This window comes from Apodemus sylvaticus, chromosome 10 (genome assembly GCF_947179515.1).
Source record: "Apodemus sylvaticus chromosome 10, mApoSyl1.1, whole genome shotgun sequence".
Classification (NCBI taxonomy): domain Eukaryota; kingdom Metazoa; phylum Chordata; class Mammalia; order Rodentia; family Muridae; genus Apodemus; species Apodemus sylvaticus.
This window is the reverse complement of record NC_067481.1, coordinates 60,554,564-60,570,567: the sequence shown is the minus strand read 5'-3', so window position 1 is coordinate 60,570,567 and position 16,004 is coordinate 60,554,564. Positions and strand designations below refer to the sequence as shown.

The 16,004-nt window shown below is 47.3% G+C and overlaps 1 protein-coding gene across 2 annotated transcripts in view; it reads right to left on the bottom strand.

Moving 5' to 3' along the window:
* The window catches only part of LOC127694652 (protoheme IX farnesyltransferase, mitochondrial), a 131,250-nt gene that overhangs the window by 26,715 nt on the left and 88,531 nt on the right, over window positions 1-16,004 (bottom strand). For both annotated transcript variants that reach the window (XM_052196204.1, XM_052196203.1), the window contains exon 6: window positions 6,709-6,941. In XM_052196204.1, the coding sequence (XP_052052164.1) occupies window positions 6,709-6,941 (233 nt within the window). The remainder of the gene's footprint in view (window positions 1-6,708; window positions 6,942-16,004) is intronic.

Here is a 16,004-nt window from a genome sequence, read left to right as displayed (position 1 = left end):
ACCGCCTTCCTGAGTTCTATCTAGCCACAGAGCATTTTTAATGCTTTAAAAAATTAATAAAATAAAGGCATGATGATTGGTTAGGTGGGAGGTAAAGGCCGCGTCTGAAGCCAAGGAAAGTGGGGACAGGTAAAATCCCATCGTAATGGCTCACTCTGAAGACAGAAGGGCTTTGTAAAAGGGAGCTCCCTCCCCCCCGCCCCCCCAGCACACAGAAGCAGTTGGCTGCCGCACCCTGACTGCCTTGATATGACAGCCACAAACAAAGCCTTGGCTGTGCGGCTGGGAGAGAGCTGAGTGGGTTCCAGTCCTCCATGCAGCTATAAAGTAGCAAGGATCAAGAACAACTGACATTTGTTTAGCTTTCACGATTCTCGCCTGCTAATGTGCTTAATCCTCTTCATCACCCCCAAATCCCACCTCACTTGTCCTGTGATGGACAACAGCCCAGCCCAGGCAGATCTGAAGCTGCCAGGGCCTTCCCAACCAGAGCACCCTCAACACAAATTTTTTTCTACCATCTGAAACAAAGGGTTGGGGGGCGGGGATCAAAGTATTGTGGGAAAAGACTGGGAATCTCATGGACATATTCCTCCACAGGTTTTGTCCTCGCAGGAGAGTGGAGGCCAGGGAAACGCTTCATTGCCCCGCAGTCTGTGAAGGGCACCACCCAGCCCTGTGGCTAGGACAGACACAGCAGACAAACCCAAGCCAGCAAGGGCCAGAGAGTGCTTCTGGACATGGTCCTTGCCCTGTCTCGGTGGGTTAGCGTGACACAGAGGCTCCTCACAGCCACTGCGTTTTTTTCTACACTCCTCTCTATAGGAAGAGCCACAGGCCACAGGACTTAAATAAACTTCACATGCTGGCGAGCAGCTTCCTCTCCAGTCCTGACCTCCAGCTACAGAGCCCAACTAATTTTTTTGCGGAGGGAGACATGGTCAGGGCCACTAAAATGTTGGTGCTGGCTTATGTGGGCACTGGATTCTAGGGTACGGAGTGGGGGGGCAAAGGGATGGAGAATCCCCATCTGCCTCCCTTCTAACAGTGTCCGCCTACCCTGAATTCACTGGAGTTAACAAGTTGTTCCTTCAAAGGGTGATCAGAGTGATGCTTCACTGAAACACTGACGGGGGAGGGGTGGTAGGGGGGTGGGGGTAGGGTGGGGGGGGTGAAGGGCAGGCCTAGGGCAGGTAGTCTTGTAAGAAGGAAGAGCAGGGAATGTGAGGCAGAGGGCGTGGGCGGTGAGAAGGCCTGTGAGCCTGATGGTGAAGGCAGGCTCTGCAAACTCAAGGAGAGCCTCCTGCACACCCCTATGCAAACAACCCCAGCACTCCAGACTGCTGGTGCGATCATGGGTCTTCACCATCTTTTACTGCACTGTCAATTCCTCTGCAGGTGTCTCTACGGGCCGGTGACACACACAGCACCATCTCTCTGGTTCTCAACTAACACGCTCACTTTCCTTCAAGAAACAACTGGCCTCTAAAGTCTTGCGGGACTCATCTGGGGAGGTGTAGGGAGCTCCTGTGAGCACCCACAGAAGACCCTAAGCTAAGGCTTAGTAATGTCTGTCTAGAAGCTCAGGTATGGTTTTCATGAGGTCAGGGGTGAGTCTTAGTTTTGTATCTCTCAAAGCCAAGCACAAAGTAGGGTCTTAACACTTGCACAGTGAAGTGACTATGGGTATTAGTTTGTTAAGATGGTAAGCTGGCAGTGACTGGTCTGAGCTGAGCTGAGCGAGCAGTCTCCCAGCTGCCCCTGCTTCCTTAACTCGATACCCACGTGACCTCTGACTCTCCATCCTGTATTCTGTTCAGTAGGTGTTCCAAAGACTGCTATTTTGGGCTTCTCTAAAGGCTCAAGGTTAAATGGTCTGGAGATACTACAGAAGAAAGGAAAGGCTTTATCATTTTTTTTCCCTCTCAGAAAAGCTCTTTCCACACATCCGTGTCCCCCAAGACCACCACAAGAGCCCTGGTGGTGGCTGACCTCAGCAGACAGTACAGATGACACTGTGCATACAGTTTGAACAAGCATCAGTCTCACTCTCTAGGAATTTCTGAGGCACCCTATGGCAGGGTGGGGCTCTTCAGAATTCTGTCTTTGTGAACTTGAGGAGTGTGATTCCTGGACCTGGGACATCAGCAGCAACTGGGAACTTACTGATGACATCTGAGACCCTACCAGAGCCACAGAAAAGCCCAGCTGCACTCCGGGAAAAATGGATGGGCTCTGCGCCTGGGAATCAGGCTTTGCCTTAGCAAAACAGGGACAGGTCCCTACTGTAACCACTGTCAAAGGGCACACACATCAAGAAACAGACACAGCTTCAGAAAGAGTCTTTGTTTCTAGGCGGTGCTTTCTGAATGAACTTTCTCTGGATAGAAACTTGGTGTGACAAACACTGATGACAAATAAAAGGCGAGGTTCACTCCTGTCACTCTGGACCATGAACAGGCACAGGGCAGCAGGCATGGGGCAGAGGCTGCTCACTAAGGCCCTGGGCCCACAAGGATGTGTTTCCAATGGCCTATTTTATCTAACCCTGCTCAGTTTTCAAAGGTTTTGCTCTGTGCTGTCAGTATGGCAGCAGCTACGAACCAAATGTGGCTCTGGACACCTGAATGATGGCTAGTGGGATTGAGGAAATTTACATTTATTTAACATAAAAGTAAATAGCTATCCATGGTTAGTAGCTACTACCATCCTGAACAAGGCAGTTCTATAAGATGACTAAATTGTATTAAATTTCATTCACCTTAAGTCCTCAGATGCCAGCAATAAGTACCTGTAGCACATTCTCCTAGATTATGTTCTCTGCAGGTGGAGGCGGCTCTCATGGATTTGTTGGTTCTCACCTTGGCTCTGCTGGATGTTCACTGAGAACCTTCTCACAGTTAGCACTACCTTTTCTGTACCCGTCCCCAAGGGTTAGGTACATGGTGCATCTTTTCTCCTTTTGAAAGTGTTTACTAAGGGTCACCTCAAGTTTGTGCTTCCCCTTCCCCAGTCCACTGAGCCGGAGGATTAGAAAATTCCAAGACACAGAACAGAAGTCAGTGTTGAGCGCTGACAAGGAAACATCTGCTGGTTTCAGAAATCTTCTGTTTCATTCAAGGTTCTGTTCAAGCTGATAATGGATGTCATTTTCCAGACAATTGGGTATTCTTCATTTGCTAACAAGGCATGCTTGGCCCCTCTGCCACCTGCCACTTATAGGTCTGTATACAATTAAACTTGGGGTTACAGAAAGACTATGTCAAACTTAATCTATTTCCCTGTATACATACATACATACATACATACATACATATATATATATGTATATATATATATAAATGATCAATTTATTTATCTTTTTGTGTGTGGAACAGACAAACATGGTATATTTATGTGTGTGTGTCCAGTTGCACATGCCTGTACATGTGTGTATAGAGGCCAGAGGAGGATGTCAGGTGTCCTGCTCTGGTTTAGTCCCTTGAGGCGGGGTTCCTCACTGAGCCCAGAGCTAAGGTGACAGCCAGCAAGCTCCAGTGATCAGATTCATCAGGCTGTCCCTCCCAGAGTTGGGGGTTACAGACATCCATAGCCACGCCTGTCTTTTTATGTGGGCTCTGGGGATTTGGACAGCACTTGTACTCCACTTATTGACCCATCTTCCCACCCTTTAAAAATAATAATTCTAACCATATTTATTAGCAGTTTGGCTAGGTCTAGTCTGGCCCTCAACAAAAAAGTGCTCCTTCTTGCACACATACTTTAAAGTGGTGACTTTTATGAACTTTTCCTATCTGGTCTTTGAGGAGGCAGCGGTAATCTACATATATCGTGTCGCAAGTCATCACAAGGAACTTTCTAGGAGTGTAAAGAGAGTTGGCCCCTAGGTCAGGACTTTGCAGAACAGTTGTGAGTTCTCCATGGTCCTGCACTGGACTTCCTAAGTGGGCTGACCTCGGAGTACTAAGATTACGGAACCTAGGCAGCCACTCACTGTTTCATGGTCCTCTGACCCCCCCCCCCTCAGTGTCCAGGAAATGACGGTGGGGGGTGTCAGAGTTTAGGGGTACACAGATGGTTGAACTGGGGGTGGGATGTGATGAGTGAAGTCAAGGTGCATGTTCTGTCCTAGTCTGCTTTCTGTTGCTCTGATGAACTTTATAATCAAACCCAACTTGTGGAGGAAGAGGTTTACTTCATCTTTTACTTCCAGGTAACAGCCCATCACTGAGGGAAGTCAAGCGAGCAGGGACCTGGAGCCAGGAGCTACAGCCTTTAAAGGCCACAGAGGAACTGGCTTGCTCTCCATGGCCTGCTCAGCCCACTTCCTTATAAAATCCAGACTACCAGCCCAGACAGGCATTCACACTGAGCTGGACCCTCCCACAATCATTAATCAATAAAATGTCCCACAGAGTTGCCTACAGGCAATTTGATGGCGGCATTTTCTCAGTTGAGGTTTCCTCTCCCCAGATGACTGAGGTGCCTGTTAAGCTGCAAGACAACATTAGCCAGCACATGCGCCACGTGGAAGACTGGTTGGGGTGGAGGGCTGGTGTCTACATGGAAGGCTCTCTGCAGGAACTGGGGAAGCAGAGTGGAGGCTCAGGTTCCACCTCAACCAGGGATGCCAGACAGACTTTCCCCCTTGTCCCCCAGGAGAGACTTCACTAGAAGCCCTAGCACTGTTTCTGCTAAGCTTGGGGTGCAGGGGGAGGATCCCAGTCTTCAAAACAATAGCCAGGGAACTGAAGGTCCTGCCTTTCCTCCCTGTGCCAGCTCACACTTTAAGGAAGAACCTGGAGCAGCAGCAGCAGCAGCAGCAGCAGCAGCTGAGCCACATCTCTGTCCAGAACACTTCACAGACTACTGTGACTCCGCAAAGGATGGGCTGGAGCCCCAGAGGCCATTCTCACACAGAGACCAACACTGGTTACATAAGGGCTTGTAACTGTGAGTCTCATCTCAAGGCCTGGCTTGCTATGAAAGGGACTGTTTGGCCTTTCCCCCCTGTCTCTGACTCTCTTCTCTCTCTGACACCTTTCTCCCTCTCTCTCCTTCTCCCTTTTCTCCACATGTTTCTGGTCAGCCTCTTCTCTCTCTGTCTGTCTCTGTCTGTCTCTGTCTGTCTCTCTTTCCCTTCTCTTTCTCTGCCTCTACTCCCTTCTCAAATGGCTGGTACCCGGAGTGGGGGTGGGGGTGGGGGGTGAGAGGGTGGGGGTGGGGGGGATGTGCCTCAGCATGAGCCCACTGAGTCATCTCCTCCCACTGTATCAAACTGTGCTTTACAAAACATAGCTTTAGCTCTGTAAAACAATGTTCACTGTCTTTTTTTTGTTGTTATTTTTCTACTATGCACTGACAGTCCGGGGCCCTTACTGGATGAAGGGTTCTTTAAGATTAAAAATATGCATTTATATAGTGTGTGGCGTGCACGTGTGCGCGCGTGCTCAAACTGATTCTCTCCTTCCACCATGAGGGTCCCAGGGATTAAACTCAGGTCACTAGGCTTGGTGGCAAATGCCTTTATCTGATAGCCCAGTTGCTGGGTTTTAAACTTTGAATGTCCCAGCTTCTGTAACTGTACAAAATAAATTTCTTCCTCATATAAGTTACCTATAGTGACAACCCCTCTGTCCTCAGAACTACTCTACAAGGAGAGATTATTATGAGCTCCAAGTGGCAGATCAGGGGGCTGTCAGGAGGGGCCAAGCTCAGGTCCAGGGTCAGGCGAACAGGGCTCAGCTCTCGCTCTGAAGCCCTTTGCTGCTGCTGCCTCCCACATGGCTGAGGCTGGAGCTTAGTTTATCACAGAGCAAAGGAGCACAGAGGCTTTAGAATGCTGTACTTGTATATTCATTAAAACCCACCACTTACAGGATATTAAAACCATTCGAGGAGACGAGCCTGGGAAAGGTGTAACGGCATTTGTGCGTCTGCCAAATCAGAGTGTATGAGCTTTTATGAAGTTTCAGAAGTGTGGCTCCCGGGGCAACGGTGTGTGGCCACTGCCTTTTGATCCCTCATGTGAAAAATATGTACTTACAGATATTGCAGGAAACCTCACCACTTCCTTCCTACGTGTCGGTCAAAACACCAATTACTTGACTAATCAGACTGTGAAGCTTCCCTCACAGATGGTAAAATGAGCTATTTTCACCCCACAAATCCAGCTGTGATATACCACCCAAAACTGTACACCCATTGGATGGTTCTACTGTAGACAGCATGAACGATTTAAGCCAATCATGTAAACGTAAACGAGGAGCTAATGAAGATAATCTGTTCTCCCACAAGGGGGAGGAAGGAGGCTTGTCAGCTAGGTGACATGGTTTTAACAAGGCACAGGAGTTCCCAATGGACTGGGCCTCCCCAAACAAATCAGCTGGTCCTTGTGTTCCGATTTATCACTCTTTTTAGGGCCTTTCTTCCCTCTACCTGCAGCCAGGCTGAGACAGCACTGCCTCCTGTTTTCTCTTAGGTCTTCCCTATGTCTCCCATGCTAGGATGACATGGGACCCCTTCAGCTCAACTGCTTCAGCAACATTTTTGCCATAAGAGTCAATAGACTAAAATGGAACTGCCCCAAGTCCTACAGAGCCTTTGACTGGTAGGTGCTGGGTTCACTTGGAAGACTCAGGAACTCACAACTGGCAACGACAACCCTATCTGTTGAGAAAAGCCACTGTTGCACGAGGAGACACTCACCGGCATCAAGGCTTCCAGTGGCGGCCGTCCAGCCCATGACAGGAGGGATGGCTCCAACCACGGCTCCAACCCAGGTATTGGTGATGCTGATCCTCTTCAGTGGTGTGTAACAGCAGGTATACAGGAAAATGTTGAAGACCCCCAAGGCCCCTGTGAGTGGATTCACTCCCCAGGTCAGAAGCGCCACTCCGGGCACAGCACAGCAGGTGGCAAAGGAGACAGCTAGCAATGGGCTGGAAGAGAGCAGAGGACATAGTGAACACAATCCACTCAGCTCTGGCCTGCAGCTCAAAGTGTACACTGACACGGAGCCAGCATCCTCACATCGGAGGAGGAGGAGGAGGAGGAGGAGGAGGAGGAGGAGGAAGACAGGACCTTCTTCCCAGTTGGGGGGAGTCTTCCCAAGACTGTGAAGAAGCTCAGGAGGGAGGCAGAGCCCCTTGCACTCCTTCCCATCTGCAGCCCCCCTGACTCATCTCTTCTAGGGCTGACATGAAGCCCTTAGACAGGGCTACTTTTAGATAAGGGCGGATGCAGACAATAATACAAGTTGTGGACAAAATCAGGACCCCTTCTGGAAGCCCCGCTGCTCATTTGCATGCACTTTAAAGTGTCGCCAAAGCAGGGACAGCAAACATCAATGTCCGCCCTAGAGAATCTGTAGGATAGATACATCACCAGTGAATTACAGGCTTGATGCCCTACAAGAATCAACACCAGGGGGCTGGTTCACACTGCCAATGATGTAACTTGGCTGTGGATGTGACTGTCAACAAGAGATCACTGAGGGCTAGATATGTAAAAAGAATGTGATGTGAAAGAGCTTTTGAGTCTAAATAAGTGTGACCTCCTGGTTCCTGTTTATAGACACATTTATTTTTTCTTAGGGAATCAATGTAGGTTACTTAAGCCTCTCAAGAAAACCATGTTTGCAATGTCCTGGTACCCACTCAATTATAGGCTCCACAAAATGCTTCGTGAGAAGTTGTAGTCATCAGTTAGCAGCTTCTAATGGGTTTTAGTTCTAATGATGTCAGTTCTCCAACGGCGGCAATCTTTTGGGGTAACGCCTACCCCTCTGCTGTCAGGCTGTGGTGTACTTGCTCCACTGAGAGGTGCTCTGAGCTGTGAGCTGGGCTCCCTAAGAAGGACTAACTTAAAGAATGAGGCTGAGTTAGAATCAGCCTCCTCCAGAACCTACAGCCAAGGAATTCTGAGGGACTCAGGCACCCTCAGTCTTCTCTTCTATCTTGTGTCTCTATCACTCCCACCCTGACAACAATTCTTTCTGTGACCTGTTGTTTCTGCTCCTGCTGGGAAAGACCCTGAAAACATACTGACCATTGCAAAAGCATCGTTAATATCACAGCACCTGGCTCGAGTTGACCTCTAGCCTGTGTCTTGTGTGACCCTGAACTAACTGCTCACCTTTCTGTGAGCCTTAGTTCTACTGTAGCTCCCAACAGTGTGGACAGATGTCTTCACACAGGAGTGGCAAACTCTGGGACTAGCTTCCCCTTTGCTGGTTAATGCAGATGTCTGCTAAGCTCCCTCTTAGGTTAACGGAGGTGTCTGCTAGGCCCCTCTCAGGTTAACGGAGGTGTCTGCTAGGCTCCTCTCAGGTTAACGGAGGTGTCTGCTAGGCCCCTCTCAGGTTAACGGAGGTGTCTGCTAGGCCCCTCTCAGGTTAACGGAGATGTCTGCTAGGCCCCTCTCAGGTTAACGGAGATGTCTGCTAGGCTCCCTCTCAGGTTAACGGAGGTGTCTGCTAGGCTCCTCTCAGGTTAACGGAGGTGTCTGCTAGGCCCCTCTCAGGTTAACGGAGGTGTCTGCTAGGCTCCCTCTCAGGTTAACGGAGGTGTCTGCTAGGCCCCTCTCAGGTTAACGGAGGTGTCTGCTAGGCCCCTCTCAGGTTAACGGAGGTGTCTGCTAGGCTCCCTCTCAGGTTAACGGAGGTGTCTGCTAGGCTCCCTCTCAGGTTAACGGAGGTGTCTGCTAGGCTTCTCTCAGGGAGCTAGGCTTGTGCCGCCCCTCCCTGCCCGCCAGGTGGCAGCTAATAAAGAGGACAGCTTGCTACCCCAGCCCCACTTCTACTCTTTCTCTGTTTCCTCATCTTTCCAGCAAGCCTCTCTCCCTCTCTGTCCTTCTCTGTGCCCTGCTTTCTCTGCTTCTGCCCCTTTCTCAGGTCCCCATTCCCTTCCCCCACAATAAATCCTCTTTATACTAAGTCTGTTGCATGGTGTGTTTCCACCAGCTACTCTCTTACTCCCCTGCCCCCCCCCCCCAGGCATTATATTGCATTATATTTCATAACACCCCTCCTCTGGGTTTAGGGAACCAGGCTGCCCTTGTTCTCAAAGATACACTCTGCATCTCTCTGCCCTTGCTCACTTTCCTTCCCAATTTCTTTTATTGGTTTAGTATTTATTTATTTTTATTTATGTGTGTGAATGTTTGCCTACACAGCATGTTCACCGAGTGTGTGTGTGTGTGTGTGTTGCTTGAAGACGCCAGAGGGTCTGATCCCCTGGGACTGGAGATGGCTGTGAACTACTATTTGGGTGCTAGGAACTGAGCCAGGGTCTTCAGCAAAAGCTACCCAGCAAAAGTGCTCTGAACTGCTGAGTCATCTTCCCAGCTCCGCCCTTTACCTCTCAGCTGTCAGTCCCTTGCCATGCACATCCTCCCCACCTCCCTGTTATTTGTTAAATCTCATAGTCTCTCTACCTCCCAAGGAGGAGCTCTGGCTTTTAGCCGCCAAGGCTAAAGGGAAGCTCTAGGTGGGGTGTGGCTCTGAGCAGGACATACACCTTTGTCTTCTCCCTTCTGCAATTTCCCACTTGCCTTTACTCCACATTTCATTGCTGACACAGCTTTCTCTTGGGTGGTCACAAGCACTGGCTGACTTGGAACCGTATGACTATGACTTCGTAGGTAGCATGCACTGGAAATCTCCAGATGAAAGGCTAGGAAGCCGAACAGGCGCGCGCTCTCTCTCTCACCTTGCCCAGGAGGGAGAGACAGCTAAAGGTAGTGCAAACATTCTAACTCTAGTCCTTTCAATAAGGTAGATCCCAGTTTATGAGAACAGGTCTTCCCATACATGGGGTTCCAAAGGCTAGTTTTATTTTGGGTGGGAAAAAATGTAGTTCATAAACATATTTATTTTTCCTGAATTGGCCCCTGTGTTTTTTTCTTTTTTCTTTCTTTCTTTCTTTCTTTCTTTTTTTTTTTAAAAAGGAAGAAGAAGAGGGTTGTTCCCGTTGCCAAGGGCTGGGGAAGCAGTTGGGTCTGGGGCGTTAGTGCTATGAAAAGCCCTTTCAGAAAAGCACACATGAATTTAATTTATTGAGATAGGCAATTTGGGTAGAAGTTTAGTTTTTGACCTGTGTTGGAAACAAAAAATCTTGAGGCTTGATTTTGGCATTTAAATCAATATGCTCAGGGGCATGAATGAAAACCAAATATGTTGATGGGGTGTGCAAACAAGAATGAAAATATTACCCAGCATGTCATGCGAAGCTCAGCACCAGGAGAGAGCACCCCAACTGGCAAACTTCAGAGCATCGACAGGCTAATTTTCCTGTTGTATTTCATTTTTGCCAAGATTCTAATTGTAAATGTAATATACATTTCAACTCACAACATTTGCAGCTATAAAAATAAAAAAATCTGAATTATTCAATATGGTATATGTCTTTCTGGCCTTTTCCTGTGCTACAGTTACTTTAAAAGTAAATACACCTCCATAATCTACATTAACAGTGTAGATTGGGCACTGAAAGTAAAACCAAACCAAACCAAAAACTGCTAAAAGGATAAATGCAAAACAGTATCATGTCTCCAAAACAACCACAGCATCCTCTTCCCATCAAACAAACAAACAACACATTTTAAAATCAACAAAGTAAATTTGAGAGATTATAGTATCTCAATTTTTCTGGTGAGAAATAGACTCAACACAACAAGTAAAGTAATAGCTTGGCAGGTGGGCCCAGGCTTGGGCTCATTAACTGAATGCAGTTTTCCAACTGGCCTTGGCCACACTGGTGAACTCCCCTGCAGATCCTCTCTCGCATTTCCTGGGGCAGCATTGCTGGGATTCAAGGCGTGTACTGCCATGTCTGGCTGGAGGTGAACATTTAAACTGAGACCCAATGACAGATGAGAGGGAGAAGGGTAAAGTGGCAGAGAAAGACCTGTGTGCCGACTAAGTGGGTAAGGGCTGCCTCAAAGCCTCTTGACCCGACTTTACCCCAGCTCTCTTGGTGGAAGGAAAGAGCAAGCTCTTGAAAACTGTACTCTGATTTCACACGTGCCATCGGTCACTCACACATACAAGCGTGCAAGTATGTATGCACACCACTACATAAATACATGTAATCTAGAAATTAAAAGACAATTCTCCAATGTGATATTCATTGCTAAAGGAGGCAGTGAGTGACCTCTGAGACTGCAGAGGAAGACGCAGGCAAGGACAGAGCTTCCAGGAAGAGAGACCAGAGCAAGCAGCGACTGGGCTGTGTTTTAAAGCCCAATTTACCTGGACAGTGACAATACCAGGGCGATATTAAAGCTGCAGAAGTTTGGCATTTTCAGCCGTGTGTGTGTGTGTGTGTGTGTGTGTGTGTGTGTGTGTGTGTGTGTTGATAGAGCCCAGCGAGGGCCACAGGCAGTGAGCTGAGTGCTGTGTCACTGAGAGGGAACCCAACCCCAAACTTGACAGTTTCACTAGATAACCTATTTTTCATTTGGGAAGTGTTCATTTCTCGCCTTGTTAAGCAGAACGATGAGTCTCTGCTTACAAGTTGAGAGTAAATTCTCACAGACCGAAGGCAACAACTCTTGTGACTTCAGGCCAGCCCCTTTGCACACCTTCCCCGATCATGCTGCTTAGCGGCTGCTCAGAGAGCCCACCTGCACCTCTTCCTTGAAGGTTCTACAAGTGTCTCCGACATGAAGACACAAAGCTGACACAGAATGTGGAACTACTTTCTTTGTGTTACTTTGTTCTGCACTAAGAACTCTCTCCTTTGAACCTCCCTGCTATCGTTTTGCTCCTCATATCCTTTAATGCTAAAGCAGTTCACATCACTGTAGAGCACTATATCTGGCGGCCAGCCATGAGCTCCAAAGAAAGGCTCTGCAGGACTCCTTGCCTTGTGCCTAGAGCCAGGGGAGAGGATTCTGCATCCACCCAACACACAATAGTTCTGGGTGTGGCAACTGGCCTAGCAGCAGTGGCATTACCTGGGAACCAGGGAGGACCCCAGACAGGCTTGCTTCAGGTCACAAACTATGCTATCCCACTGCCAACACAATGTTGGCACTCACATGGTAAAATTACACTTTCTGGTCCTACAGGAGCCACTCGCACACTGTGGCTGGCCAGGCCAGGTCACCCACTTAAAGTGCTTATCAGTTAGTGTGTGTCTTCTGACCTGTTCCAGCAGAAGGAAAGGACGTGGGGTGATGACCTAGCAGCAGTAGTTGCTGGCAGAGAAACTGTGCCCCTTGACTTCCCTGACTCACCTCAGAGGGACTGACTTAGTCATTCAGCCTCAAGTGTGTGTACCATTAAAAAGTATCATAACTCTGGGTCCGGGGAGCCCTGAGCTTCATTTACTGCCTCCGCTTTAGTGCCTGTTGAATACTCTTATAACAAAATTATTTTACAGTCTTCTCCTCCTCTTCTTCCTCCTCAATGGAACACTGCTTTGTTTACTAAATACTATTCTTGATGTAGATCTATTGAAGGAGACTTTTCTATAGATCCTGGAAACAAGGAGAAATGCAAGCCTTACTTTGTCTATTCATTGCACTTAATAAATGTAATTTAAATTGCTTGACTTTTAAATAGCTTCCCAGGGACACTGGGCCATCCTGTGGTGGCAGTGTGGGGCCAGGGAGCGAGCCACTAGCAGAGCTTTACATTCTGAATGGCTCCGCAGGTAATTGTGGCCTACACAGAAATTAGTCTCATACTTCTTGGCCATTCTTCCTGAATAAACGACTTTTAAATTACAAAATAAAATTTCCTTTCTTCAAAAACAAAAGAAAAATTTAAACCTTCATCAAATCAAGCCAATTTAACTTTAATTTCCTGTATAAATCCCAAAGTTGAGCTTTGAAATGAGTTTTGGGGGAATGTCTTTACAGATAACTGTTCTGAAAATGTCTCCATAGAATCTCATTAGGTAGCTTGTGTAAGTCTCAAGCTATGATATGACAAAGCAGCAGAACATTGGTATAATTTCACAACTTGAGGAAAATGAAGGCATAAATCCAATTTTAAAAGTCTAAATATTAAACCACATTTTAGAGGAATGCAAGAAATGTAACAAACAGTAAATGCTTTTATTTATTATTGATTATACTAAGAACATAAAGGTTGTGTTATATGAAAAAACTTACTTGAAAGAAGAAAATAGTACATCTGCTTATACTAAAAGAGTTTTTAAAAAAGCAACCAGAAGACTTACAAATGTAGCCCGGCTCTCCTCTAAGTATCTGTGTCTGTTCTTTACTCCCTTGTCAGGGGTCCAGAACCAGAGCTGTAGGATATGGCAGACTTCTGAGCTAACCTTCTCAGACAGGAAGAAACAGTCAGTGAGCCTTCAGGGTACCACCCTAACTCATTTAAATTACACAGAAAAGATGTTTTATAAAGACTGGCATTTCTGGTGTGTGTGTGTGTGTTGGGGGTGACTCCAAAGTTGTCTTAGTTACTGTTCTATTGCTGTGAAGAGATGACATGATCAAACAGCTTATAAAAGGAAGCATTTACCGGGGCTTGTTTATAGATGCTGAGGCTGAGTTCTTGACCATCACAGCAGGAAGTGTGGAGCAGGCAGGCATGGCTTTGGAGCGGTAGCTGAGAGCTTATATCTGATCCACAATCACAGGCAGGAAGTGAGACAGGGACTGATGAATGAGCTTTAGAAACCTCAAAGCCCACCCCTAGGTGCCCCCCCCCCCAGGCCACATCTCCTAATCTGTTGTAAATAGTCCACCAACTGGGAACAAAAACATTCACAAGTCTGAGAGTTGTAAGGAGGCCATTCTTATTCAGACCACTACAGATGCTTTGATCCATCTACTAAAATCAGTCCCTCCCCCACCTGCATCCCCATCCCCCCAGCACAAGTACAATCTAAATCTTCTTAAGCATCTGGGCAGGGCTCCCTACTGAAACACCTGTTCTTCCACACCTTCTAACAGCCTGGGCCTACTGTACAGGAGACCCTTACTTTTCTTTTTTCTACTTTCTAACTCTTGCTTTAGCTTTTAAATATAGGACTTTATTCACTTATGCAAAATAGAGCTAATGGGTTTTGGAGTCTTTGCAAGTTGTTAGTAGCTTTAATAAACACAACTTAGAAAGTGAAGGCAGGGCATCTACCCCACAGGCTTAGAGATGATGGGAACTGTGTGTGCTCCAACTGCTATGTGAAGCCCGAGACAGGTACATTTCCCTGCCCCTCTTCTCGTGCAATCTGTTTAATCTGGGACAGTGTTTACAAATGCAGACACAGCAGGAAGCAGGCTGCCAACAAGCAGGAGGCCCGTGGCTTACTTGAAAGAAGGGGAGTGGCCCAGGCTGTGCAGACAAGTGGGGGTGCACTACCTTGGTCTCCATTGTAGGGTTTGATGTAAGGTTCTTCTATTTTTAACTGCTGGCGTCTAAGGCAAGCACAGCAGGCCCATACAGTCTGGACTCGCTCTGTGGTCTCTCCACTGTTTGTTCTCTTGGGTCGGTCTAGGTAGGAGAGCAAGTGCCTGCTAAGTTTATGAATGCTGCTCCTCATCTGGTGCATAGACAAGAGTGAAGGTGTAGGCCTGTATACAAATGCCTCCCTTACAGCCGGCAAGAAGCCCTGGCCCATCCCCAGCACATCCAGAAGACAAAAGCAATGGCATAACAAGGGCAATGAAAAATTTCCAAAAACATTTCCCCGCTCACTGTCATCTTCCAGTGGGAAGGGACGGCCATGTCTGTTCTGGGGCTCTTGCTGCCCTTCCTGGTCTTTATGTTTACTGGGTCCTCCATCCTGCCTGTACCTCTCCCAGGCCATACTTTTGTGTATTTAGTCTTCAGCATTCACCTTGATGTTCTCTGTATGCTGCACAATAAACTACTATAGACCACGAAAAAGACAGCCTGTAAGCCTACACTCACACTCCCCAGTGGGAACAGCATTTGCACAGTCCAGTCTTGAGACAAGGAACATCGGCTTACACGTGCCTCGACTATTGTTAAATAACAACAGTAAGAAGAAAACACAGACCGAGTTCCTAAGATATGACAGCTATCTCTTCAGGTGAGCATTTGCTAGAATACCGGAAACCTCACAGCTATTACGTAGGGGCCTGAAGAGCCATCACACCTAGAACACCTCACAGTCAGGCCTGCTTTCCCTCTTCTCCTGACTCCCAGGGAGACTGTGGCTTTCAGACAGACTCCCAGTCCTCATCCTTGGCAATGACTCAACATGAGGCTATGTACAAAGACTTTTTGCTGACTCCTCGACTCCATGGCTCGTGATACGAACGATCTTATTCAAGAACAATCTTCTTGACATTAACACCTCTGCAAATAAGTTGAGACCAAATTTGTTTTTCCTGCTGCTTCAAATCACTGGTTAACGTTACAGAAAGAAATTTCTATACTTAGCAAATGTTTCTCTTCTTATTACATTAGCTGTATACACACACTGAGAGACTAATCATAACAAGCCGTCGAGGCTGTGCAGGCCTGTGCCTGGTTAGGTCCTTGTCCACTAGACCAGCAGGACTGGGTGGTGACTAACACAGCTCCCCTGTAGCCTGCACAATGTTTACATTTGCTTAAGTGCTTACTGGTAAAACCTTCAGTAAATTTGAAAAATGTCTTCTGTAAGTCTCTGTAATACTTAAGCTAAACCCTGCTCTTTAAGTTAGTAATGCCAACTAAACAATCCATTCATTTCATTCTAAAACTCAGTCTTTATCATTCATTTTAAAGACAGGTATGGCTGACCCGATTAGAAGGGTTTCCATTTATCCTCCCCAAATAACCTCCTGCCCAGCTCTTATCAGACGATCTGTCCTGTGTACAGCCCACACCTAAGCCTGCGCATTAGGGATCACCCTCATCGGATCCATTAACTGGGAAAAACTAATGTTGACATCTATTATTTCTCTGTCAGCATCACCAAGCTGGAAAATGGAAAATTCAAGGGAGATGTAATCAAAATACAGATGCCTTCCAAAATAACAGAAAGGAAGGTTTAGTTCAGCAGCCCTGGTCAGGAGGT